Genomic DNA, 25,026 nt, shown 5'->3' with positions numbered 1-25,026 from the left:
ATACTGTGCTTGTAATGACTACATTTATTAATATATATAATTAATTGAAGAATTTCTCTGTCTTGCTCTCGACCAGGCCAGCGGTCTCCGGTTCAACTCTGTTCAGCCGCTCTCGAGCGCCTCCCCCCTGTGCGAGGAGGCGGTGCAGCAGCCTCCCGTTATCTCTCCTCCGCTGCTTCTCCTCCTGGCTCCTCCTCCTCCTCATGACCTCACCGGGAACTCCAGTGGCTGGCGGCTGCAATTAAGTAGCCCCGCCCACCGCTCGCTACTTAAAGCGTCCTCCCACCACCCCCCCGCCCGGAGCGAGCCGGAGCCCGGAGGCCATCCTGCGGAGCTGCGCGTCCAGACCACTTCCAGGATTTCTCCCTCCTCCACCACCACCACCACCACCACCACAGCCATCACCATCATCATCTCCTCGGTATTATTCTATTATCGCGAGAGCGCGCCTCTGGAGCCGGCAGGGCTGATCCCGCAAACACAGCCCCGGGGACCGAGCGAGCGAGCGGCAGCCTGGAAGTCCCGCACAGCCGCCAGGAGAGGAGACACCACCACCACCAGCAGCAGCAGTAGCAGCACCACCAGCAGCACCACCACCAGCAGCCATGAAGTTACTGAAATTCTTTCTGCTCTTTTCATGCTGCCTCAAGTTCGCACTTTCACTCTCATCCACGGCAGCTCCTCGAGCGCCTGCGCCCATTCCTAAAGGTACAGTCAACTTTTTGTTTCCCCCTCCACCCTCTCCCCTCTCCCCTCTCCTTACAGTCGAGCACAGCGTGTTGTCGCGATGCTGCAACACGATAACGTGGCTGTTTTTGTTCGCTCAGCTGTTCGCACTCCTGCGATCGCTGCTGAACAAATGTCAGTCATCCTGTTGTTGTTTTTTTTAATTTATTTTTTTTTTTAATGGGGTGTCAATTACTCCCTGCAAGTGAAGTGCGCGGAGGTTTTTTAGTGAGGAGAACTTCATGATGTTAAGCAGTACATACCCCCCCACCCCCCACCCCACCCCCCATGAGTGCAGACTTCTGTGCCACAAGTATCAGAGCTCTGAAACAACACACAAATTGGAGGCTGTTTTGTGGTTTCTTTGTATCCCCCCCCTGCTTTGACTTTAGACTTGCATGTTGAAATTGGAAGCAGTGGTTACCATGTGTGTGTGACTGACAGCAGCCTTTGTGATTGCCGCCCAGCTGTTCAGGCCAAATGCATGCATGCATGTGTTGTGTTTGTGTGTGTGTGAGTGTGAGAGAGCTCCACCACCAGGCTGTTAAAGGTTTAATTGAGTCCCTCCCCTGTAAACACAATTGGCCTTAAATCATTTTCACTTTAACACAGCGTCTTTCATAAAGCAGCTTGTAAAAGAAAAGAAAAGACCAGGCAGTGGTTACATATGTTTTCTTAATGCAGCAGCACGGGGAGGTTTATTCCTCCAACAAGCCTGCTCCTTTCCCTGGGATTTATCATTCCGGAGGAGGAGGAGGTGGCTGATTTTTTTCATTTTTTCCGTCATTCTCCTCCGTCTGGCAGTTTTTTTTTCTATTTCTCGCACAGCAGTTGCAAGAACTTTACGTCTGCCTGTGAAAGCCTCGCCAGCCCGCCAGAAGTGTTTCAGCTCGTGCAGCGCTAGACCTTAGAACTCTCTTGTGCAGTCGACTCGAGTCGGGCCAGGATTCTGTTTAGTCAGCATGTGGCTGCGTCTCTGTGATTCAGTTGGACTTAAATACTCCGAAGTTTTCATGTCTTTACGTGGAAGCAGCTCGGTTTCTTCTGTTGAATACAATACAGTGTATATACAATAAACTGTGACACTCTAGTAGTGGTTGAAGTTTGAGTTGCTGCTCGGTGTCCAAGTGTAAGACGAGTCAATGTGGCAAATGCACTCCAGGAAATTCCTCAATCACTGCTCGGTGCTCTCCCAGGAGAAATCTCCCTCCTTTGTTTCAATTCTGTCGGGAAGCTTGATCTCTTTTTTCCTAAATACTTCTAGCGTGAAATAACAACTTGGGTTCCCCTCCCTCCCCCCTCACCCCCCCCCTCTCTCGCGCTCTTTCTTTTCTTCTTTTCCTTCCGAGTTCTGAGTCAAGCAGAAATGAAGGTGTAACGTGTGCTTAAGTTAATAAATTGCTGTAATGTGGGCTATGATCAGAAAATTAGGAACAGCTGCTGGAGCTGGTGGAAGTGATGAGGGCAGAGACGGGATGGCTTTTTGGTGGATAATAATACCGTGCATTTTGAGTTTCGTCCCAGTCACACTGGGCTGCATAGAGTTTGTGCGGCCGACTGTGGGTCGGTAGGTTCCACTGTAGAAACAAGGTCAGGGGGGACGCGTCATCGACCACATCCAGACGAGCTCGCCCCGGCCTCCAGGCGATCAGAGAGAGAGAAGCTTAAAGATGCAGTTTGTTCAGAAGGGGCGGCGGGAGAGGCGGGGGTGCACGCTGCCTCCTCTCTTCTCACCTCCGTGCACCTGGCTGAGCCGGCGGACGTGGCTGCTGGCTTTTGTCGGTTTTGGAAAGTTACAAACCTGCGATGTGTGGACCCCCACTGTCCACGCCGGCCCTCTGAAAGGAGCCTTTCACCGTGTTCCCTTTTTTTTTTTTCTCTCCCTCTGACCGACTGTGTGAACAGTCACTGTGACAGAAAAAGACTTTACGCTGTATCTGGCCAGTGGCTACCAACTATAGCCCGAGGCACGTTGCTGCACGTTCACAACCAGTGCAAGCCTGATTTTGCAAGAGCGCATCAGCCGTTTTAAATGATTTTTAGAGGAAAATGTGAGTTGCCTCTGCTCTCGTGTGTTCATAGAAGTCAAACCTCAGAATGCAGCTGGATTGCTGAAGTTTTGGGTCCAGTCTGACCGTTGTTGGCACCGCGCAAACAACCAGGGCGATGATTAGAGAGGACGCGGCGTTGTTGTTTATGTCAAACTCCAGTGCAGCGGCATTCATTTGCAAGCTAAATCTATTTCCTGCAGTCTGAACCCTTATTTGACCCCATTCAGGTCTTCTCTGGGATCTGGTGGGGCAAAAAATAAAAAGTTTATTTTTTTCGATTTTTAGCCGTAGATGTCAAGCAGACAGTTTCCATTGCGCTTGTCTACAGTTGTCCTACACAAACTGGGAACAGATGGTGCTCAGGCTTCTCCAATTTAAATATCTTGGCATTATTTTAGATTCAAATCTGATTTTTTTTATTTTTTTAAGAGGCCTTGAAAAAAAAAAAATCCTTAAAATGTCAAAACAGCCTGGCAGATGTTAGAGAACGTTTTTCTGTGGAATCCGCCAAGACGAATCATGCACTCCATGATTCTTTTCCCCCATGTGTCGTATTTTACGTGTGAGACAAGCTGAGGGAAAGCAGTGAAACAGCCTTTCAAAAAAAACAAAACGGAACCTTAAAAACCAACGCAGCGCCGTCACTCGGTGTCATGAAGATTCAGCCTCGTGTCCTGCGTTTGGGAACCCGTGAGAACATCTTCTGCAAGAAACACTTTTCTGCCCTTCCGCCCCTGTGCCTTTTGGGCTTTTTCTGTGCCAACTTCAAGAACAGCTGCTCAACTTGTAGCTCGACTGAAATATTTGGGTGTTGCGTAATATTTCTTTTTATTCTTCTCGGCAGATGTGTGCGCAGTGTGTCAGATGGGAATGGGTTTATTAAAACGATAAATTACAACAGTGTGTGGACATAAATAAAAGCATTACTGAAGTCAGGACGGTCAGAGTTGGGACTGTCCCACAGCCCGGCGAACCCCCCGACGTCCTCGTGTCTCACGGGCTCGAGTGTGTGATTCCTCTCAGGGTCCGGTGGCCAGACCCTTGTGTCTCTGTCTCCTCTCTTGGACTCGCCTTGGTCTGGTTGTTGCAACTCGCAGAGGGTTTGCCTCAAGTAGTTGTCACATTGTTAAAATTGTCAAGATTGCGAGGCTGGAATTCCTCCAGCAGCACGCTTCATTTGAGTGCAGAAATGCCATCAAACCACACACACACACACACACACACACACACACACACACACGCACACAAAGATGTGTAATTAGATCGTTTAAGGGCCTTGATTGCGTCAGAGCTGATTTATACTCAGGAACTGATCCCTGGAATGTTTTCGGGTAATGGAGTAGTTTTAATTCGGCTTTATAAAAGGCCATTGCTCATTACCGGCATCACATCAGTTTTAAGGCATGAAACTCTTATTTCTATCTTGCGCCTCCTAGGTCTTTCACCTCCGCCTCTGTTCTCTCTACTTTTTGGAGCTCGTAGAACTTTTATTTTCCCTTCAAACGCTGTCGGAAAGGACCAGCGAAGTTCTGTCCAAGTTAATCCCATCTAATCCAAAAGTATTTGCCATAAAATGACAGCAAAACCCAGCGCAAGCAAGGTCTTCCTTGTGCGCCGTGTGGGAAGCCGGCAGCCGCTGGTCACTGGGACGGAGGGACTCGCTCATGCTTTCCGCTGACTCTGCCTCGTCCCTGTCCGTGGAGCCAGATCGAAAACCTGCCGTCACTTTGGCGACGTTCTAATGCTGCCGGGCGAAAAACACAAAAGGCATTCCGGGTGATTTGGACATGGCGCGACCAAATAGTTTCCTGACTTGTCGCCAGTGACATCATGCCGCAGCTCCGGAGGCCCTGCGGTTCTGCCGTGATGGTTGCATTCGTTTTTATAGTAATTACAGCGCGGGCCCAGCCAACTGGGTGACTGCCGCTAATTGCAAACATGTGCCGCAGCCGGTCACCTACTTGTAGGTAGGGGGGGGGGGGGGGAACCTTTAAGCCGAGCAGGAATCTCTGCCGGCGTTGCGTTTGAGTACATTTCCTGCATGGGAAATGTCAAATGTGTCCGCAGGATGCAAACGAAACGGACGCAATGCAAAAAGGCGTTGTCGTACGGTAATCTGTGGCAGATGTGCTGGCAGAAGGCTGGCGGGGTGGGGGGGGGCCCACACACACACACACACACACACACACACACACACACACACACACACACACCTCTCTGGCGACAGATTGCAGTGGGCAGCGTCAGAACCGTTCTGTCACTTTCCAAAAAAAAGCAAACATCTGGCGGCTCCTGCAGGCCACCGCCGCTGCGTCGGAGGAATAAAAAAAAAAAAAAGTGGATGGAGCTGTCAAATAAATTCAGATGATTCTTTCCCAGGAAGAAAAAAAAAGCAAAAAAAACTCTCCTTTATCTACTGGGACGATGACCGCAGTATTCTGGCGGGGGAACAGACTAGAAGCACATGTGTTTGTTGCTAGTCGAACAAAGTTGCTCTAAGAAATAAATAGGCTTTGCTTCCAACTGCTAATCACAAGCATTTCACCGTCTTTGTTTCTGCAGTTTGCTTCCTTGTCAGAAGATGCGATTGAAACTTGCACATTCTGGCCCACTGGAAAGGTGTTTTTTTTGTTGTTTTTTTTATAACTATTTGGGAGCACGTCGGAGGAGAGCGCTGAAATGTCTCCCAACTTGAAAGGCTCGCACCTGGAATTCCTGCACGCTTGACTCATTCTGCATCAGTCGCTCCGCACCTCAGGTCTTGGCACCGACTTCTCGGGAAGTCATGCAACAAGGAAAACTAATTCCGCCTCTGAGAGCGTCGCGTCACGCAGGAGAACCATGTCGATGCGTTTGTTCCCTCGCTGAGCCACATGATGGTGTTTTACCTCCCATCTGTCTGCAGTACCGCAGTTTCTCTTCTGCTGGGCTGGAAAATGCAGCCGCCTGCCGAGCTGTTTTCTCGTTCCGCGGCGGCTCCTTCTGAGGGGGTTTTGGACCCGGTGACTTCGAGAGTCCGGGAAACCAGCAAAACGGACAATTTAAAGTCGAGGCGAGGCGAGTCGTGTCGTGAGGCCAGAACAGCCTGATAGAAACTCACTGTCTGTCAGTTTGTAACCCCAGCTCACCCCTTCCACTCTGAATACTGAGGGCTTGAGTGTTTTTTTTTGTTTGTTTTTTTTAGCCCGAAGCTCAAACCCAGCAAAGTTTATTTACCTGACTGAGAATAGAAAGGACGGGGATGTGAGTTCATGGTCAAGGAACCCTCAGCTGTGCCGTTTTGCTCATCGGATTGTGAAAGTTCACCGTCGTCGGACCTCCTGCTGGTGACGAGGAGCAGTGAGAGACCACTTAGCGCCCCCCTCTGGGTCCTGGTGGGGAAGAGCGAGCGCTGCAGGCGACACGTTCCTCAGTCTCACTCGTTTGGCAGCTCCTCTCCCAGGAATTGACCCCGAGAGCGACCAGACACTTGGAACCTGTCAGCGGCTCTGACGGACTCGCTGGGGTTGGGTTGCAGTAATAAAACATCCCGCGGGGTCGGGAGTCCAAGAAACCAGGCCAGACTGGGCCGACGCACCGGGGTCACGGCGACAGGAAGTGACCCGGTGGGAAAGCACGCCGGGTGGGCGGGGACTTTAGGTGGCCTGCTGAGGAAAATTGAAGCATCGTCGGCTCTCGTGGCTCCAAGGCGAACTTTCCGCCGCTGTCGAAACTCTGGCTGCCATGGAAACTGCACAGGCTCTCACCGCTGACTCCCTCGCTCCTCCTCGTCTTCCTGGATCCTCCCGGTGCCTCCTGCCCTCCACGCAGCGGGCTGGTAATTACAGCCAGGCGCCCAGAGAACCCCCCCCCCCCCAGCACCCTTCCCAACACCAAGATGAAGCACCTGCTCGCTACGCTAACACACTTTCAGTCCCGTTGTTTTGTCTTGCTCCCTGATGTTTATCGCGACGGGCGGGCGGGGGAGTTGTGTGTTTGGCAGTGCTACCAGGCAAGTTGTGACGACTTCCTTTGCCCTGTTAGCTTTGTCATTAGGGGAAAACAAACAAGCATTCTGGGAGGTTTGCCTCCTTTCCTTTTTGTTTTAATGTGCCACTCATATACTTTTGATTACGGGCGATGCGAGAGCGATGGGCCCAGAGAGGGATGAATTTGAGGGTCTGCTGGCTCGGTGCTGCAGTGCTCTGCCCCTCACATGTTCCCTCTCAAGCCTCTGCTCTGGCCCAGCGGATCATTTATTAGTGTTTACTGTAGCGCGCCGTCCGTGAAATGAAGTCTGACTGAAAACACGTGAAGCGGGATGAGCGTCGGGGGGGGTCCTGGCACTGGGTTCAGGTTTTGTTTCATTTTATTTTTTTATTTTTTTTCAATTGCGGTTTGTTGGCCGGGGGCTAAGTGCTGTAAACACAACTGGCAACCAGGCTTAAAATGAAGCTGGCGAGCGGGAGCGTGGTGGGTTATAGAGGGAAAGTCCAGCGCTGCAGCAGAGAAAATAGACTCGGCCTCGCACTCGGTTAAAGCGGTGCGTATTAATCGGCTGCAACGTGCAATTTGACCGGGGCTGGTCTCCACTCCAGACTTTAAGGGCCTCTGGATGTCGGCCAGAGTCTTAAACTCTTAATTCCTTTTGAGTACAGAACAGAGAATGGTGTGCAACTGCTGGCCACCGCTTCCATGCAAACACGCTGCCCCGACTTCCAAGTTGGTGCGTGAGAATACGAACGAGCGCTCCCACTTCCGTGCCGTGACGCACTTTTGGGAGGTCGGTGAAGCTCCGCCCCCTTTTCTCTCAGTGGCAGGCTGCAGCCTTCATAATGAAGACGCACGCTAGCTGCGTTTCCCTGACAGTTTTTATTTTTTTTTATTTTTTTTTTACAAAATATGCAATGTAAGCGCTATATAAGCCATAGTTCTAAAATTTAATCAAATTAAAACGTTGGTTTTGCGCAATTGGAGGGGTTTGCGCTGTTCTTTTGCCTTTGTGAGCGACAGCTCCGTAGCGCCGCAGCTTCACGCGAGGTTGCTGCACTGATTCGTGTCTGGGGTTTGAGTCCTGGCGAGCGCCGAGCCCCCGCGGATGCCAGTTCCCCGAAAGAAGCCGCGTCTCAGAATATCCTTTTGTTTGCCCTCCAGGTCCCCTCCCAGCGCTGTGGACGCTGGCCAGTCGGGTCGAGTTGACCAAATGGACGAGAAAAAAAAAAAAAGAAAAAATAATCCCAGCTCTTATAAATAGGCATCAAATTACAGATTGCATAGATGCGTTTCATAGAAAGCTCTGTGGATATACATTATTGTGTTTTCAAAATTACTGTCCTGCATCGCTGTACGACGTTCCCACACATGCCTGGAGTTTTATAGCCGAGTCGTTTTCATATAAAGATGTTTTCTTTCTCTCTTTCTCTCTCTGTCTGTCTGTCTGTCTGTCTGTCTGTCTGTCCGCCGTGCAGAGAAACTGCTGGTGGTGACCGTGGCCACGGAAGAGACGGACGGCTTCCGCCGCTTCATGCAGTCTGCCAGCTACTTCAACTACACTGTGAAGGTCAGTCCGCTTGCAACGTGTACCTGACGATGCCACACTCACACACACACACAGACAGAAGGACAACGACAGCCCACACGAGTCACAGGGTGTGGACAAGTGATTAACCCGGCCTGTGAAAGCAGGACGGCCAAGGCCAAGAGGCTGCAGGAACATCTGTCCCAGAGCGCCGCCACCGCTGCTGCGCCTCCTTCTCCTCCTCCTCCTCTTCTTCTTCTTTTGTTTTGTTTAGACTGGAACTCTGGGGTTGGTGCGAGTGTTGGGCCTTTTCGTCTGACCGCCGCGCCAGCTTTCCCTCTGCCTCCTCTGCCAAGCCTTCCTGTCTCTTGACTTTCCCCTCATCCTGCTGCTGCTGCTGCTGCGGGTTCCTGCTTAATTAGCCGGCAACGCCGCCGTGGCTTCGCCGCCTTGTTCCCGTTCCCGGCAGTGACAGCAGAGTGAGATCACGCTGGTAAACAAAGAACAAAGCAGCGCTGACGGACCCGCTAGGCTCCGAGCTGGTTTTCTTTATTTTTTTCCTGCGGGGAAAAAAACCCTGATGTTTGCTCTGCGGCTCCGTCTCCTCAACGTCGGCGGTTGACAATTCTCTGTTCCAAAAGGGAAAAGAAATCCGTGATCCGTCGCTGTCTTGTCAGCTTTTGTCATCCTTCCTTTAGTCGAGCTCGCGTCTTCGGCACATCCGTCTGGATTTGACGCTTCCCGTCTGCCGACTGCGTTTGCGTTGTCAAGCTTTCTGGGAAAAAAATAAAAATGAAAAATTGTCACCCGTGTGCTCAGGTTTTGGGGATGGGAGAGGCGTGGAAGGGCGGCGACGTGGGCCGCTCCATCGGTGGAGGTCAAAAGGTCAGGCTACTGAAGGAGGCCATGGACGCGCTGGAGGTCCAGGAGGATCTGGTCGTCCTCTCTGTGGACAGGTACGATTTCCTGCGCGTATTAATTTGATTTCTATTGTTAGTTGGTTGTTGGTTAGTAAATTAGTTTGTTTATTTCCTGAAAGTGGACAACAGAATTAATACATAGCTTATCTGCTACTATGTAAAGGAGCAGCAAGAGGTTTGGTTTTCAACATGATTTTTTTTTATTATTTTGTACATTTATTTAAAGCAATAAATTTCATCTCGTCACAACCCTCGACCTCTGGAGCAGCTCAACCTGCCCTTGCCAAGCCATACCGTCGAGCTCACGCTGCTGAAAAGTGGCCTGTTTGTTCGGCTTGAAGGAGAAAAAGAAACCCACATCTAATTGCTGTGTAGGTCTAATGAATGCAATCAGATGCGGCTGGTAATTACTCTGAAAATTGCGCCTGCACAGCGCGTTTCTGCGGCGCTACAGCCGCTGATCATATAGCGCCAGCGGAGTGATTTACACCTGCAGACGGCTGAATTAGAAGGCTTTTATTTTTAAAAACACCGATGGAAAAAGTTCTCCCGGGATAATGCGAGCGGTTTGGAGTAATGACACCCCCCCCCACCTCCTTTCTGAAGGATAATCTCTTTCTGCGCTCCGACGCATGAACGTCCCGCCCTCGAAAAACAGCTACTTAAAACATTTATGAAAATAATGACGGTTAAGGGGAAAAAAAAAACTCTTCATCTTCTAAAATGTGCGAATCCTGCAGGCTCACGTCGACGGATGTCTGTGACCAAAAAAAACAACAAAAAAAAGAGACCAAAAATAAACAAAGTGGCTCCTAGCATGATGAAACAGTTCCACCTCCTCAGACTGTCTGTGCTGTGACTAACACCGCCGGCCTGTTTTAGTGATTCTGCACCCCCCCCCCACCCCACCTCCTCGGGCTGCTTGTGTCGGTGCGTTAATCCAGGCTGCGGCAGCTCCAGCACAAGCAGCGCGGCGCCATTTAGATTTCTGCCTGTCCCTCGGCAGATGCAAGATAAACACTTTGACTAAAACCAGCGAAAGGAGATTGGAAAACCAAACAAAACAAAGAGCGGGGATAATAACCGCCTGCGTGTTCTTTATTCCTCCCTGTCGCTCTTTCCTGCAGCTACGACCTCATCTTTGCCGGCGGGCCGGAGGAGCTTCTCAGGAAGTTCCAGCAGGCCAATCACAAAGTGGTGTTCGCGGCCGAGGGCCTGGTGTGGCCCGACAAGAGGCTCGCCGACAAGTACCCGTCGGTCCGCAGCGGCAAGCGCTACCTCAACTCTGGAGGTGAGCTCCTGGCGTTGGCGTGGATAAGAAAACAAACGGTCACATGATGCGTTCTGTTGCCGTCTGCGCAGTCCTGGGTTCACTTGCGAAATGTTTCTACTCTTCCAGTCTGACGTACATGTCTCTCTCCTCCCTTGTGTGGGTGAGTCAAGGAGTCGAGCTTGCGCGTTTGGTTTACTTTCACTGCAAAGTCCAAACTTGACCGCCTGCTCGCCGGTTAGCGCCGCCGCCAGCAGCTGTCAGCCTGGGAGGATTAGCAGACGCTGCTGGAATCCAGGAATCGCCGGCCAAGAAAAAGCTCCTGACAAAGAGAAACAAACTTCTTCAAGAAGGAAACGGCTCATTGTTCCCTCCGTTTGTCGAGTACAGTACTCGTACAGCAGGCGTTTGGGCCCCAAAAGGCACCTAAGAAGCAACCAAGAAGTGGCCAAGATTGCACTTTTGGAAAACAAGGTTCAAGGCTCCTTTATTTGTACTTGAGGGTAAATTTATTCCCGTTGTTTTCTTTTGCAATGAAGACAAAATGTCTGCCAGTAAGTTTGATGTGCAGACAGGAAACTCCAGGCAATCCCAGTTTAAAATAACATTCACAATACAACAAAATGTGACAATCTTACAATTAAAAGAACGTACATAATAACATAAAAAAACAAAAAAAGAATCAAGCAGTTGCTTTGACTCTGGCGTCAACAAAGAGTCGCTCGCCTGGTGTTTGCAGTGTCAGACGTGGCCGTGCAGGGTGGAGTGGTGTGCAGGGTGGAGTGGTGTGCAGGGTGGAGTGGTGTGCACTGTGCAGGATGGAGTGGTGTGCACTGTGCAGCAGTCGAGCGGCGAGTCTTTGAGAAAGTGACAGTTGCTCGGTGTGCGGGAGGGAAATGAGCAGCGCCTGCTCGGTCAGGACGCTGAATTACTGCTTCCACTGCGGCCCTCAGTGTGTCAGGCCCTGCCATTCTGCCCTCCGCTGATTAGAGCCTCTTTCTATTTTGGCTCGGCGGTCATCGCTAATGACATGCACTCGTGGCTTTTTGCCCCCGGTGAGGTGTAATGTGCAGGTGAGGTCAGCGTTCGGCGGACCGAGCGCATTTCCAGCCGTGTATGCTGTCACCGACGTGCGTTTAGCCACCTGACCACCTGGAAGCGCTTTTCCCCCGGCGATGCCTCGCCATCCGTCGCGACTCTTCACCGCGTTATTTTCCAAATGGCAGGATGCAGCTATTTGGAAGCGTGCTCCAAAACCTGCGGTGAGGGGATGAAAAGAGGAAGCCTGACAGGATTGTGCACGTGTTGGACTCTGGCACTGGCGGAGAGCCTAATGTGATAGAGGAAAGTGCATGCTGCGCTAGCTAAGGTGCTATTTAGAGAGGCAAATATAGCGAGTGCCCCTAGAATTGCGCAAAACCTAAATATTGCAATAAAAAAAAGTGGTCATGGAAACGCAACCTCTCAAATATGGCTGGGAGGTTTTGATGCTCTCGTGAGGGGGTTTTTCCAGATGTATCCATACGGAGGTATGTAGCAAAAGTGTCATGGAGCAGTTCACTTCAAGTGAAAACGCTGCGTTACGTTTGGACGAGGAAAATATAACGGCCGTTCTTGACAGCAAACATTGAAATGCAGATTTATCCTTCTCAAAGTGAGGAGAGTTGCGGCTCGTGCGCTTCGCACCCTTCAGTGGAAACGCCTGCAAATCGCAATCGTCCTTTGTGGAAACTTTACAAATATCGCTTTTATTTTGTGAAAAACTGTCATGGAAGCGCAGCCATTGCGGCCTTCAGCAGCTCAGTGGAGTCCTCGGGGGCTGCTGATGTGCAGCCACAGAGGCACAAACTGGAACCAACCAATTGGGTCAAAATCACAAGTCATCCGAATGTTGTCATGTTGCGTCATTTGTGTGTTTACATTCAATTATGTCTGTTGGACAAACGGTTTGTCTTTTGTTACGGAAACAAATCCACCCATGGCGAGTTGCATATCTGAACCTGCGTCATTGCCCTCTCCCCATTTCCTGGGTACACACACACACACACACACACACACACACACACACACACACACTCAGCCCTGTCACACCAGGATGTGACGTCAAGAGCAAATGAGTTGTTTCATGGCCCTCTGCCCACCACATTCTAGACAGAGGAGAGACAACTAAGAACCCTGCTGCTGACTGTGCGTGTGTGTGTGTGTGTGTGCGTGTGTGTTTGGGATCGCGGCCAAAAATCACACGTTTTGTCCAAAATTGGAGCGCCCCAGAATGAAACCTTTGTCTCAACTCGTTAAACGGCCGGCCGAGCGGGTCGGGGGCGGCCGACGGTCCAGATGGAATTCCACAAGGTGTTTACACTGCAGGGGAACGCAGCAGAATCCCGACCCGGCTCTCCGGCGTGTCCTCACTCTCCGGCTTGGCGTTGTGGTTTGTCCGGCAGGGATAATTGGCTACGCCCCCTACCTGAAGAGGCTGGTGTCGCAGTGGGATCTCCACGACAACGACGACGACCAGCTGTTCTACACCAAGATCTACCTGGACCCTCTGCAGCGAGTGCGTAGCGGGATGAGCTGCATCTCTTGGTGGCGTCTATTAAATGGGCCGGCTCTGAGTTTTGTTCTTTTGTGAAAATGTTCTTTCAGGAAACTCTCAACATGACCTTAGATCACAAGTGCCAAATATTCCAGAACCTGAATGCAGCTGTTGGTAAGAAATGTTTTTTTTTGTTATGTTTTTTTGTTTATTTTTTTTATACACTACCAGTCAAACACCCTGTGAATTTAATGTCTTTTCTTTCATTCTCATGACTGTCGACATTGCAGTCTCTCACTCAAGGCATCAAAACTACGTATGAACACACATGGAATTATATAGATAATAATGACTGGGTAAAATAACTCAAACATTTTATTTTGAAATTCTTCAAAATAGCCACCTTTCATTAAAAGCATATTTAAGAGTTATTGAATGTTTTTCTTTGCTGCATAGTTGCATCTATCTTACTCATGTGTTTGATGTCTTCAGTATCTGCAGTGTAGAAAGTACTAAAGATAAAATAATGAATGCATGAGAAGGTGTGTCCATACTTTTGACTGGTGGTGTATGTAAGAGTGTTTTAAACAGCCATGTTTCAAATGTGGGTTCTCATGCTGGACTTTGTAAGACGGTACCAGAAGTTCATACCTCACAAGCCGCCTTTAAACCTTTACAGCTCTCGTCCAGGCGGTAAGTCGATTTTTCTAACGCTGCCTTGGATTCCTCTCGTCCCCCTGTTTCGCTCCTCGCCCCCCGCCCCCCCCTCCTTTTTTTCTCTCTCTCTCCCTCTCTTTCTTGGCAGACGACGTGCTTCTCAAGTTTGGAACAGACCGCGTCAGAGTCAGGAACACGCTTTATGACTCCCTGCCAGTGGTCGTCCATGGCAACGGAAACACCAAAGTGAGTCTGGAGTCGTGCCTGCTGGGGGGGTGGAGAGGAGAAGTGGAGCGACTTTTCTTCTCTCGCGCTGTCTCACTTGGCCATCAGGCCGTCTGCTCGTTTATCTCGCTGCCGTTAGTGGTGCAGTCACAGACTTTTTAATCCCCGCCATATTGAGGGGGGCTGAGGAGATGTGATTTGCCAGTAGTTTGTATCCACTTTGGGCCCCGACGTCTCCCACTTTTGCTGGCGGTAATTGCGCGCGATTTCACGCCGATGAGGTTTGTCGGCGGTGAAGCCGAACCGCCTCCGACCCGTGACTCATCTGCCCCGGGGGGCCCGGGATCAGCTGGAGGCACCGAGCCCAGATGTGTCTGTGCGTCCCGTGCAATTAGTCACTGGTCTGCTGCTGGATGAGAGCTGACGTTCATTTGACTGCCGCTGTGTTGCAGAGGGCGGCTGCAAAAAGATAAAACACCGACAGCGACACGTCCGTTTATCTTCACGGCTGCAATTTAAAGCCTCGTCCCTTCTCCCTTCTAGACCTTTATTCTTTTTTTTTGTTTCCCTCCAGATGTACTTGAACTACTTGGGCAACTACGTCCCCAACGCTTGGAACTACGAGCACGGCTGCGGCCACTGTCACGACGACGTTCTCGACTCGTCCCAGTTGAAAGTGAGTGCCGCCGTATCGTCGCCGTGTGACCGTTTCCATGGGTGAGCAGCAGGCGGTTGCGCGTGTGCTTCACATGCATGAGGAACAGGGGGGTTGGGGGGGGGGGGGGTGCTGCGAGACTGTGGTGCAGGATTTGGCTTCCGGGGTTTCCACAAGGTCGTACTTAGAGGCCTGTCGACGGGTTCGCCCTCTCCAGTGGAGATCGCTTCTTTTTTTTTCCTTTTCCTCGCCACAGAGGAAGTTATGGTACATATGCAGGAATCTCTCATTTCTTCCAGTTCAGCCGAGGCTGGGAATGCTCAGGGTGGCGGCGACGGGAAAAGCTCTGGGCCTGATTGGAGATGAGAACGGCTTTGAACTAAGAGCCACGGCGCGACGCCGCTCTGATTGTGAATCGCACGACTGACGTGTTTCCATCCAGCGAGGTCACCGGGAGCCTCGGCCGCCGCTGCTCCTCCCTGCAGCTCCACTTGTCCATTTAAGGGTCGATCAAAAAAAAAACAAAACGTTTTCCGACTCGGTCATTGCGGGAGACTCAGAAATGAGACGGTTCTCCCTCTGAGCGCCGGCCAGGGCCCGGAACGACGAGCAGGAAGCCAGACGCTGCGCGGTTTTGGAAGCCGCGTTGTCACGGCAAAATCGTCCTCGTATGAATTCAGTTTCTTTTCCGCTTCAACTGGGTCGTTTCTTTTAATTTTACACTGGCGTTGCGCTGGACTGAGAAACGGGTTCAACGTGGCAGTCTTTTGGTCTCATCATTTTTTGGTTTCCTTCTGCAAAGATGGAGTTCGTTCTCGGCGCGGCGCCGGTGTTTACCTCCCGGGGTGATTAATGTTAAACAAGCCGGTATCGCGCAGGCGTTTGTTTGAAAGCCGCTGACCTCCCCGCCCCCCCTCCCCCCATCTGGTGTAAACAGGAGTTTCCCAGCGTGCAGGTGGGCGTCTTCATCGAGCAGCCCTCCCCCTTCCTGCCCGAGTTCTTCCAGCGCCTCTGGGACCTGGACTACCCCAAGGACAGGATCAAACTCTTCGTCCACAACAATGTGAGTGCACGCGCACACGCACACACACACACACTTGTCGCTGGCTCCATGCCTGACGGTGTCTTGCCCTCTTCGCCCCTGCAGGTTGTTTACCACGAGAAGCACATCCAGAAGTTCTGGCAGGAGAACAGAGGCGCCTACAGCAGCTTCAAGGTGGTGGGACCAGAGGAGAACCTGAGCCAAGGCGACGCCAGGAACATGGGAATGTACGCGTGAAGACCCAACACACACACACGCAGCTCTGTGGTTAGCGGGAGCTGGATGACGGCTTCTCTCCGTCCACCGTCTCATTTCCTCACCCCTGATTTTCCTCACCCTCCATCCATCTTGCAGATACGCTGAGAGATAAGTAGCGACCTCTGCAGACTTGACGTCATGCGGTCCCCTTTATGACTGTCATTGGCCTTTTTTTTTTTTTTTTGTTTTTTTTTTTTTGTTTTGGAGTGCATGTGGCAGAGAAAGTCGAGACAAGTCTGGCTGCCACCACTTGGACAAAATACACAGCGGCTGATTTTCAGACCAGACGCAGTTAAGTTCAGCTTCTCAGTCGATGAAAAAAACAACATTGAAACACGGCATCACGGTGAAGTTGCATCTGCGGGTCAGAATAAAACTTCAGTTCATCAGAAACTAAGACTGTGACATGTGACTTAAGACTGTGACGTGTGACTTAAGACTGTGACGTGTGACTTAAGACTGTGACATGTGACTTAAGACTGTGACGTGTGACTTAAGATGCTGACATGTGACTTAAGACTGTGACGTGTGAAGCAGGGACTCGGTCAGTCGCATTTACACTGCAGGTCTGAATGCTCACGCTCCGTTTCCTCTTTTTCCCCGGCAACGTGGCCATGAACAGCTGAAGATGCTCTGGACATAAGGCATCACACATGAATCCAAATCAAGGCCACATATGTTCCACACAGCCCGGCTCTGATTCGCGCTGGTCAGGTTGGCTGGTTCACCTGCTGTGCGATCGCAGCCTGCAGGGTTGTGATTTTTTTTTTATTCCCACGGATGTGCAGCAGGTGTGTTTCATCTCTCCGATCCCTCGTCTGCGCCTCGCCGTCTCATTAATTCCACATTGCTGGGTAATAGTCTGTCGCCATGGCGATGATTAAATAGAGACCCTAAACACCGGGGCGCCTTCAAGAGCAACGCGTGCCTCTGAAAACTGCTCAGGACGACCTGCTAATGAAGAAACTAACAAATGTTTTTTTTTTTTTTTTCCTTTTGTTTTCAATCACTGATCAGCTTCAAATCTGTCGTCCTCATCAGGGATCTCTGCCGCAAGGACGCCGCGTGCGACTACTACTTCAGCCTGGACTCGGACGTGATGCTCACCAACCAGGAGACGCTGAAGCTCCTGGTCGAGCAGAACAGGTCGGTGCTGAAGCTGCCGGGAGTCCAGCCGGGGGGGTCGGGGGGGGACTGGAGCTGCTCAGTCGGCACCAGCGGGACATCCGAGACCATCAAAGTTTCAAAATAATGAACCCTGGCTTCCTGTTTGGGTCCGGCCGCATGGAAACCGTAAAAAAGAGCCGCCCGCCTCGACCCCAAAATGCCACTTTGCATCATTGGGAAAACAAACTTTCACGCCCCCTTTCCTCTCACCTCCCCCTCCCTCCCCCCCTCCCTCCTGCCGTGCGCTGCAGTTTATTTGCAGAAAGCTTCCCGCAGCTGCGTGCCAGCCTGCCAGCCTGCCAGCCTGCCTGGTGCTGTGCCGTGCCGAGGGCTCGCAGGCTCAGGCGATCTTCACCGGAGGAGAAAAACACGGCTCGCTCTGTGCCGCCAAATCAAGCCAGACAAAGTTTTCATGTCTGAATTAAATGTACTTTTCAGCCGAGCCACTTTGTTTCTTCGGAAAAAAAAAAAAATTCCCCCTCATTGTGGTTTCGGCTCGAAAGAGGAAAAGAGCGGCAGTGGAAAAATCCTTTCATCTCCCCCCTCATACCCCCCCCCCCTTCCCAATTTAAAGAAAGTGACCAGATTTACGGTTGTAAATGACACAGTGCCACGTGGAGATGTTCCACTTAGCTGCTTCCAGGCCCGGGTGATTTATGGCTCCGGTTCTGTTTGAAAAAGCTCTTCTGTAATTTGTTGCTGCCTCTGCGGCGATATCGTATCATCTTGCGGCAAGGTTGGCTCCGCCCCCCCCCCCCCAGCGGCGACTCATGGCTTTAATCACCCAACCTGCACATCAGCGGCGGTCCTTCTGATGGGGTTTTTGTTCATCTCTCTCTCTCTCTCTCTGCTCCCCTGCAGAAAAATAATCGGCCCGCTGGTCACGCGGCACAGCAAGCTGTGGTCCAACTTCTGGGGAGCCTTGAGCCTGGACGGCTACTACGCCCGCTCGGAGGACTACGTGGACATTGTGCAGAGGAAACGCATGTGAGTCCAAAGACTGGGGGCTCGGCTGCTTCTGTACGAGAGAGATTTGATGCACGTTTGAGACCAAGAGGATTTAGAAACGACAGGGAAACATTTGCTGCTTTTTCAGCAGCTTCTCCTTCGGCTTCAGTGATGTTTTCCTGATTTTCTGTTTTTTTTTGTTTTTTTTTATTTCTTCTTCCTCTTCCTCCTCCTCCTCCTCCCAGCGGCGTGTGGAACATCCCTTACATGGCGCACGTCTACCTGATCAAGGGCAGCGCCCTGAGGGCGGAGCTGAAGGAGAGGAACTACTTTGTGCTGGAGAAGCTGGACCCCGACATGGCCTTCTGCCGGAACGCCCGGGAAATGGTGAGAGCGGCCGCGCCGCGTCTGCTAGCCGAGCTAAAACGCTAAAAAAAAAAAAAAAAAAAAAAAAAATCAAAGCTCTTCAATTCGGAGAACAGAACCGGTGTCTGTCCGTCTGTCTGTCTGAGCTCACGAATGCAATGACCCGCAAACCTCTTAGCCAACAGCTCGCAGTGGAAGCAGCAGCCGGCAAGTATCAGCGCGTGTCTTTCTGTCCAGGCATGAGCTTCCTGCGCTGGTGGGGTCGTCTCTCTTCCTCCTCTTCCTGGCATCTTCACCTCCCTCTCGTCCCCGGCCCCCCCCCCCTTCTTCTTCTTCTCCTCCTCCTCCTTCTTCTAATGTTGCCTCGCCAGCCGACTGACACGAGTTGATCCAGTTTGTGTTTGTCTTCCCTCCTCTTCCTCCTCCTTCCACTCACCCGGCCGGCGTCACGCCCGCATCCCCGTCGGTCGGTCGGTCGCTTGGTTGGAATGTGTCGGATTGCCGGGCACGCTTCCCAGCATGCACTGCTCCCCCAAACATATTAAAACATCATCTTCAGAGGGAACCTTGCTCCTTTGCTCCCCATGCAGGCACTTTTACATCTCCTCCTCCTCAGTTTTCCATGTTATGTGACTTTAAAAAAAGACAAAAAAAAAGAAAAAGATTTTACAGTCGCCATGTGTCTTGAACTCTGATGTCATTATGCTTCTCCTCTATTTTAGACCAGTCACAGAGAAAAAGACTCCCCCTCTCCGGAATCATTCCATATGCTCAGGCCCCCGAAGGTTCACATTTGCTTTTAATTATTCTGCTTCTGTTTTTCCTTTTGTCCAACATCCATTTCCAATTGGCCGGCTCCCAGGGAGCCGTCAGAGTCCAGGCAGGCATGATCCAGCTCGCCCCTGATTGGCCCAGGAGGCACTTCCATTTAGAAATGAGCGCGGTGCAGCTGCTGATTGGAATTCCTCTGGTTCCCCCGGGACAAGAGGCCGGGACGTCTGGAAGAAGCTTTTGGAAATAGATGTTAATTTTAGTTTCGCTTTTGAGCTAAAATTCAAACAGTCGTTGACAAAGCTTGTTTTTAAATGCTGTCTAAAAACCAAAAAAGAGGAGATTGGGTAGCGAGAGAACTTGGGAGTTGGAGGAGTCGCTTGACAAGCAAGCCCCCCCGCCACCCCCCGTCCTGATGCTTTGCCGCCAGCAGCCGAGCCTTCCAGGAAGAGAGAGAGAGAAAAAAAAAAGAAAAGCCTCATGCGAGCAGCTGCTCCACTGGAAAACACGCCGACTGATCTCAGACTAGGCTCCTGCTAAAGTTCTCCTCCCCTCGTCGTCCCCCGTCCCCCTCCCCCACCACCATTGCTAAACGCCAAACAGATGGATTTCAAAAGATTACACATTACACGCTTGGAAAAAAAAAAAAATGAAAAATTGGATCAGAAATGAGCCGAGGCTCCCAGTACATCATCATTTGTTCTCCAGAAAGCCTAGTCTGAAAGTGAGTCCAACCCCGCTGCTCCTCCTCACCCCTCCACGCACACACACACTCAGCCCCCCCCGCCCCCCCCCACCCTGCCTAACTGTAAAGGGAATACCATTCCTGGATTTGCTCTCTCCCTCCTCTCCAACTCCTTCCACCTCACCCCCCCCCCCTCCTCCTGCAGCAGCCTGCAGCCCATAAATAATCCCAGATTATTTATACAGTCTCTCTATCTTTATCTCCGCTGACCACCGGGGGGGGGATCCAAGTCCGGCGCACCAGATCGCATTTCGCCTCTTCACTTTTTGGTGTCAATTAGTCGTCTGAACGGGTCTCAAAAACCTGCGAAAGAGGGCGAGGGCCACGAGAAGAGGAAAACATATTACTGCAAGGAGGTTTTTGTCTAAGTTTCCATTTCCAGTTTTAAGTTGAAATTTTGGGAATAAAGTCAAAATTTCATGAAAAAAGGACCAAATTTCGTGAATGAAGTCAACTTAAAAAATACGAATTTTGTTAATAAAATTGAAATTTTGTGTATAAAGTCAACGCAAATGAAGTGGAAATTGGCAAATGGACTGGATGGACGGTGGATTAACCGAGTTACCCACAGTTAAAAGTAAACTGCGGAGAACAGGTTCACCTTCAGTACTCAGGAAACTGGCACTCGCCAGACTTCTAGACAATTTGACTTCCTTCAGATTTACATTAATTGTAAAACTTCGAACTACGAAATTTCCTCTTTTTTACGTCAACTTTATTCTCGAATTAGGAACTAGGAATTAGGAAAAAATCCATCTTCTTGTGGCCCTCATCCTCTTCCGTAGCTGCATTGTGTGTGTGTGTGTGTGTGTGTGTGTGTGTGTGTGTGTGTGTGTGTGTGTGTGTGTGTGTGTGTGTGTGTGTGTGTGTGTGAGATGTCGCACAGACACTGCTGATGTCTTCATCTCCCCCCCCCCACCACCACCACCATCCCTTCCCCAGACACTGACTGAGCTTTTTTCCCCCACCCACCGCAGGGGATGTTCATGTACCTGAGCAACCTGCACGAGTTCGGCCGGCTGGTCTCCGCGGCAAACTACAACACCTCCCACTACAACAGTGACCTGTGGCAGATCTTCGAGAACCCTGTGGTGAGTCCCTGCTCGCGGAGCAACACACGGAAATTGGTGTAAACGGATTGAAATTTTTTTTTATCGATATTAGTATTACTAGCTGCGTTTTCATTATAGTTTTTTTGCAATATAAAATTTCTAAAATTTCCACATATCGTTACGTCTGAAAACCACCTCACGAGAGCCTCGGAACCTTTTAGCCATAGTTGAGAGGTCTTTAAAAGTTTAGGATTTTCCAGGACCGTTTTTTTTTTTTATTGCAAAATTGTCAAATCAGTCAACAAATATAACCATAAGAGGACCCCCAAAAAAGGGGGGCAAGTTCTAATGTGGGAATTAACATACATGTACGCTCACAGCCAAATAAAACTACTGTAATGAATAAACCAAATACAGGGCATTCAGCACTCATGGTGTAATAACCTGGTGTAAACTAACTGTGGGAAAATGAAGCCTGTTATTGGAACCTTCCCACTGTAAGACCCAAATCTGGACACAAACAGCAAAGTCTTTCTAAGATGGAACACAGAGGGGATCACAATTCGGCAACCAGGGTTCTTGCTGCCTGTGTCTCCATGATGATGGAGGGATTGCAGATGTGAGACAATTTTCTTGAAATAATGACCCGGGACTGATTGGACTCTGGGCTGATAAGGTTGCAGCTGGTGGAGGGAGGATTAGCTTTGCCTGGTATGCAGGTCAGCGATAAGAACCCCAAGGGGAGGGGAGGGCCGCTGCGAGAGACGGACGCTCGTGTGAAATAGTTTCTCTGTGCAGGACTGGAAGGAGAAATACATCCACCGGAACTACACCCAGATCTTCACGGAGAACTTCACCGAGGAGGTGCGTCAGTCTGGGTTCCGCTTCTCAGCGCACACAAATCCCCACAGCTGCTCTTCTCATATGGGCTTGTTGAGTGGAGCGCCCAGGAATGGACCTGGATGTGTGTAACTCCTCTCTGTGTGTGTGTGTTGCAGCCGTGTCCAGATGTCTTCTGGTTCCCGGTGCTGACGGAGAAGGCCTGTGACGAGCTGGTGGAGGAGATGGAGCACTACGGCTCCTGGTCTGGAGGCAAACATCAGGTCAGAGTCGATCCTAGTTGCTGTTTTGGTTTGTTTGTTTTGTCAACAACAAAAAAAAATAATACTTGTGCTCATACAATAGTTGCACAATTGAGCGAGAACTTTGTTTGGACGGGGAGGCTCTACACCGTTGGTGTCAAACTCTGGCCCGCTGCTAATATGCAGCACATGTACCGCTAATCCCACAATGCTCTGCTGGTATTCTGGCAGACTGTTTACTGTAACAGACTCTGAGTAATGTTTGGATTTAAATCAGAAGGCTACAGTTTGTCGATTTTACATCTGCAGTATTCAGTGTTGGAAGACAAACCTGTCACAGGGTCACTGTTATATCTGGGGGGGCGGGGGGGGGGCGTCTTCATGTTGACCCCGCCACTTTCTCCAAGTTTGGAATTTTCCAGCCAGCAGATTTAATTTCCAGAGTGGTGACGACCGTGGTGGAGTCGCCCTCACGTGCGAGCGCTCCTGTCCAGACGCAGACAGGAGGAAGTTTCGTATCTCCCAGCCAGACACACACACGTAACGGCTGCGCTGGAGCCCAGAGCCGCTGCACATGTTTTGTTCATCTGAATCCCCCCCCCCCCCCCCACTCCCTCGTTCATTCAGCTCAGAGATCGGTAGTTGGAAGTGGCAGAAGGTGGAATTCTGGGATGTTTCCCACTTGGAAATCGTGTCCTGTGCTCCTCGGCGCAGCGCCGTTGACAATTTTAGCTTAGCTCTGTTTCTGTCGGGTTGAGTCCGGCGTGGGCAAGCGACGGCCCGGGGGCCCATACGTGGCCCGTTAAGCTTTTTGATCCGGCCCGCTGAAATTGAAGAAATTACAATAGTCATAAAATAGCTGCAGTCAGTGTTCTAAGAGCCAAACCAGACGGGTTGTTACCTTAATTGCGACATCCTCCACTCGCGCTGTTTTACTGCCAGGCTGATGCGAGCCAGATGTGAGCCGGCGAGACGCAACTCTGCGTGTACGTAAAGCAAACGGCACGCGTTGATTTTAATTTCTTTCTGGTTTTTTCCCCCCCCCACGTCCACTAACCTGTGAGGAGCGTCAGATGTGAACGGCTGTGACGTTGCGCCGCCTCACGTTTACTGCGTCTCAATGCATTGCGGCCTCTTAACCTTTTTTGTTATGTCGTTTGAGATTAATTGATGTGTTGAACAGTGTCGGAACCTCTTTTTTTTTTTTTTCTTCCACATCATTAATCACCATGACACCGCCCTCCTCTCCCCCCCCGCCCCCCAGGACAAGCGGATCTCCGGCGGCTACGAGACGGTGCCGACGGACGACATCCACATGAAGCAGATCGGCTTCGACCGCGAGTGGCTGCACTTCATCCGCGAGTTCATCTCGCCCGTCACGCTCAAGGTTTTCTCCGGCTACTACACAAAGGTGAGCGACGGCTGGCAGGGGGAGGAGAAGAGGTGGCACTCGGCCCCTCCTGCTCCTCTCTGAGGAGCGTGCTTCATCATGTAGCTCCAACAGGCTCTGACAGGTTTTTTTTTTCCTGTCCATGTCATTGCGAGTTCATAAAGACGTAACGCTGCGCCTCCCCTCCTCCTGCTCCTCCTCCTCCCCCTCGGTCCCTTCTTCCTCCACCTTCTTTCCTCTCATCCTCTTCTCTTTTCTTCTCCACCACATTCCCCTCCCCTCCTCTTCCTCTTCTCTTGGCTTCTTCCTCCCTGACAGGGCTACGCCCTCATGAACTTCGTGGTCAAGTACACACCTGAGCGGCAGGCGTACCTGAGGCCCCATCACGACTCCTCCACCTTCACCATCAACATCGCCCTCAATAACAAAGACACAGACTTCCAGGTGGAGACTTTAGCTTCTCTCCCTCCCTCCTCCCCCTCTCCCTCCCCGCTGGCCGCTCTGACTAAAACCCCTTCTTGTTGTTGTCGCCCCCATCAGGGCGGTGGCTGCCGCTTCCACCGCTACAACTGCTCCATTGAGTCGCCCAGGAAGGGCTGGAGCTTCATGCACCCGGGGCGACTCACCCACCTCCACGAAGGCCTGCCCACCACCAACGGCACGCGCTACATCGCAGTCTCCTTCATCGACCCTTGAACGCTCCGCTCGTGGTCTCCATTACTTTGTGTCTTCTCTGTTTTTCTCTCTGTGGCCTTTCGTTTCGTCCGTAGCTGCGTCTCCCACACTCTCGCCCTCGTGCAATGCTTGAGAAGTTTTGCTAATGCACAGCATTTGCTGAAATAAAGAAGAAAAATAGAAATGCAGTTATAGTTCTCTGTCAAACAGAGGAAAGCGTGGAGACTGTGTATCCACATCTCTTTAGACTTTGAGTTCAGAACTTGCAGCCGCGGGCCACCTTGTGTTTGTGTAGCTTGTGACGATCCTCTGTGTCGTCGTCGTCAAACTGGCACTGGCGGCGCCGCTAGTGAGAGGGCTAGCGTGCGCAGAGCTGCTGCTGCTGTAAAAAGAAAAAAGAAAAAAAATCACTGAGCACATTCACACTTTGATACCAGGTGCCTTTCAACAGATCCTGCCAGAGATCTACTGCAAACAATTCATACATACTTTAAAATGACAACGGCAAACTCACTCTGAAGCCGGACACATTGCACGAAGCCGATGTGTCATCAACTGAGGGTCTGCTGATTCTAAGTGGAATCTTGGGGGGGTGGGGGAGGTTGGAAGGAGGATTTTTGCACTCCAGCGAGTGGAATTTAAAATGAATTCTGCTGAAAAAGAGATGAATCATTTTTTTTCTCAAATGTGCTAAATTCATTGACTTTTCTAAAGATGTGTGTATGGAAAAAAGACAACCTGTTTAATTTATTTAAAAAAAGAATAAAAGTCATCTGAAAAAAACAAACAACTCCTGTCTTGAGACGCTTCTTTCTGCAGGTCATCATTCTATTTATCTTGCGTTAAAATATTTAATCCTTCCCAAGTCTGTCAAGGTGCTTCTGCACTGAACTTGAACTGCAGGGTCTGACTGAGGCAGCAGCCTTTTGTCAAAGTGTTTTGGGCGTCGCCAGAAGGCGTCTGCTTGTGTAAATGCAGCTCAGTTTACTTTAG

At 50.7% G+C, this 25,026-nt stretch overlaps 1 protein-coding gene across 2 annotated transcripts in view; it reads left to right on the top strand.

Moving 5' to 3' along the window:
- The window catches only part of plod2 (procollagen-lysine, 2-oxoglutarate 5-dioxygenase 2), a 28,144-nt gene extending 3,967 nt beyond the window's left edge, over positions 1-24,177 (top strand). The window contains exons 2-21 of one of the 2 annotated variants that reach the window (XM_076047554.1): positions 77-708; positions 8,225-8,316; positions 9,094-9,230; positions 10,322-10,485; positions 12,909-13,021; positions 13,111-13,174; positions 13,806-13,903; positions 14,457-14,558; positions 15,475-15,600; positions 15,685-15,806; positions 16,879-16,983; positions 17,866-17,991; positions 18,198-18,339; positions 19,041-19,103; positions 20,812-20,925; positions 21,685-21,750; positions 21,885-21,989; positions 23,233-23,379; positions 23,677-23,802; positions 23,899-24,177. In XM_076047554.1, coding sequence (XP_075903669.1) covers positions 606-708; positions 8,225-8,316; positions 9,094-9,230; positions 10,322-10,485; positions 12,909-13,021; positions 13,111-13,174; positions 13,806-13,903; positions 14,457-14,558; positions 15,475-15,600; positions 15,685-15,806; positions 16,879-16,983; positions 17,866-17,991; positions 18,198-18,339; positions 19,041-19,103; positions 20,812-20,925; positions 21,685-21,750; positions 21,885-21,989; positions 23,233-23,379; positions 23,677-23,802; positions 23,899-24,054 — 2,271 coding nt within the window. In that variant the 5' untranslated portion in view covers positions 77-605 and the 3' untranslated portion in view covers positions 24,055-24,177. The remainder of the gene's footprint in view (positions 1-76; positions 709-8,224; positions 8,317-9,093; positions 9,231-10,321; positions 10,486-12,908; positions 13,022-13,110; positions 13,175-13,805; positions 13,904-14,456; positions 14,559-15,474; positions 15,601-15,684; positions 15,807-16,878; positions 16,984-17,865; positions 17,992-18,197; positions 18,340-19,040; positions 19,104-20,811; positions 20,926-21,684; positions 21,751-21,884; positions 21,990-23,232; positions 23,380-23,676; positions 23,803-23,898) is intronic. The other variant, XM_076047555.1, reaches the window with a different exon arrangement.
- Positions 24,178-25,026: the final 849 nt, after the last annotated feature.

Source organism: Nelusetta ayraudi, unplaced genomic scaffold, assembly GCF_046127955.1.
Source record: "Nelusetta ayraudi isolate G7.1 ecotype Tasmania unplaced genomic scaffold, CSIRO-AGI_Nayr_v1 ptg000094l, whole genome shotgun sequence".
Classification (NCBI taxonomy): domain Eukaryota; kingdom Metazoa; phylum Chordata; class Actinopteri; order Tetraodontiformes; family Monacanthidae; genus Nelusetta; species Nelusetta ayraudi.
This window is presented reverse-complemented; position numbering and strand designations above follow the sequence as displayed.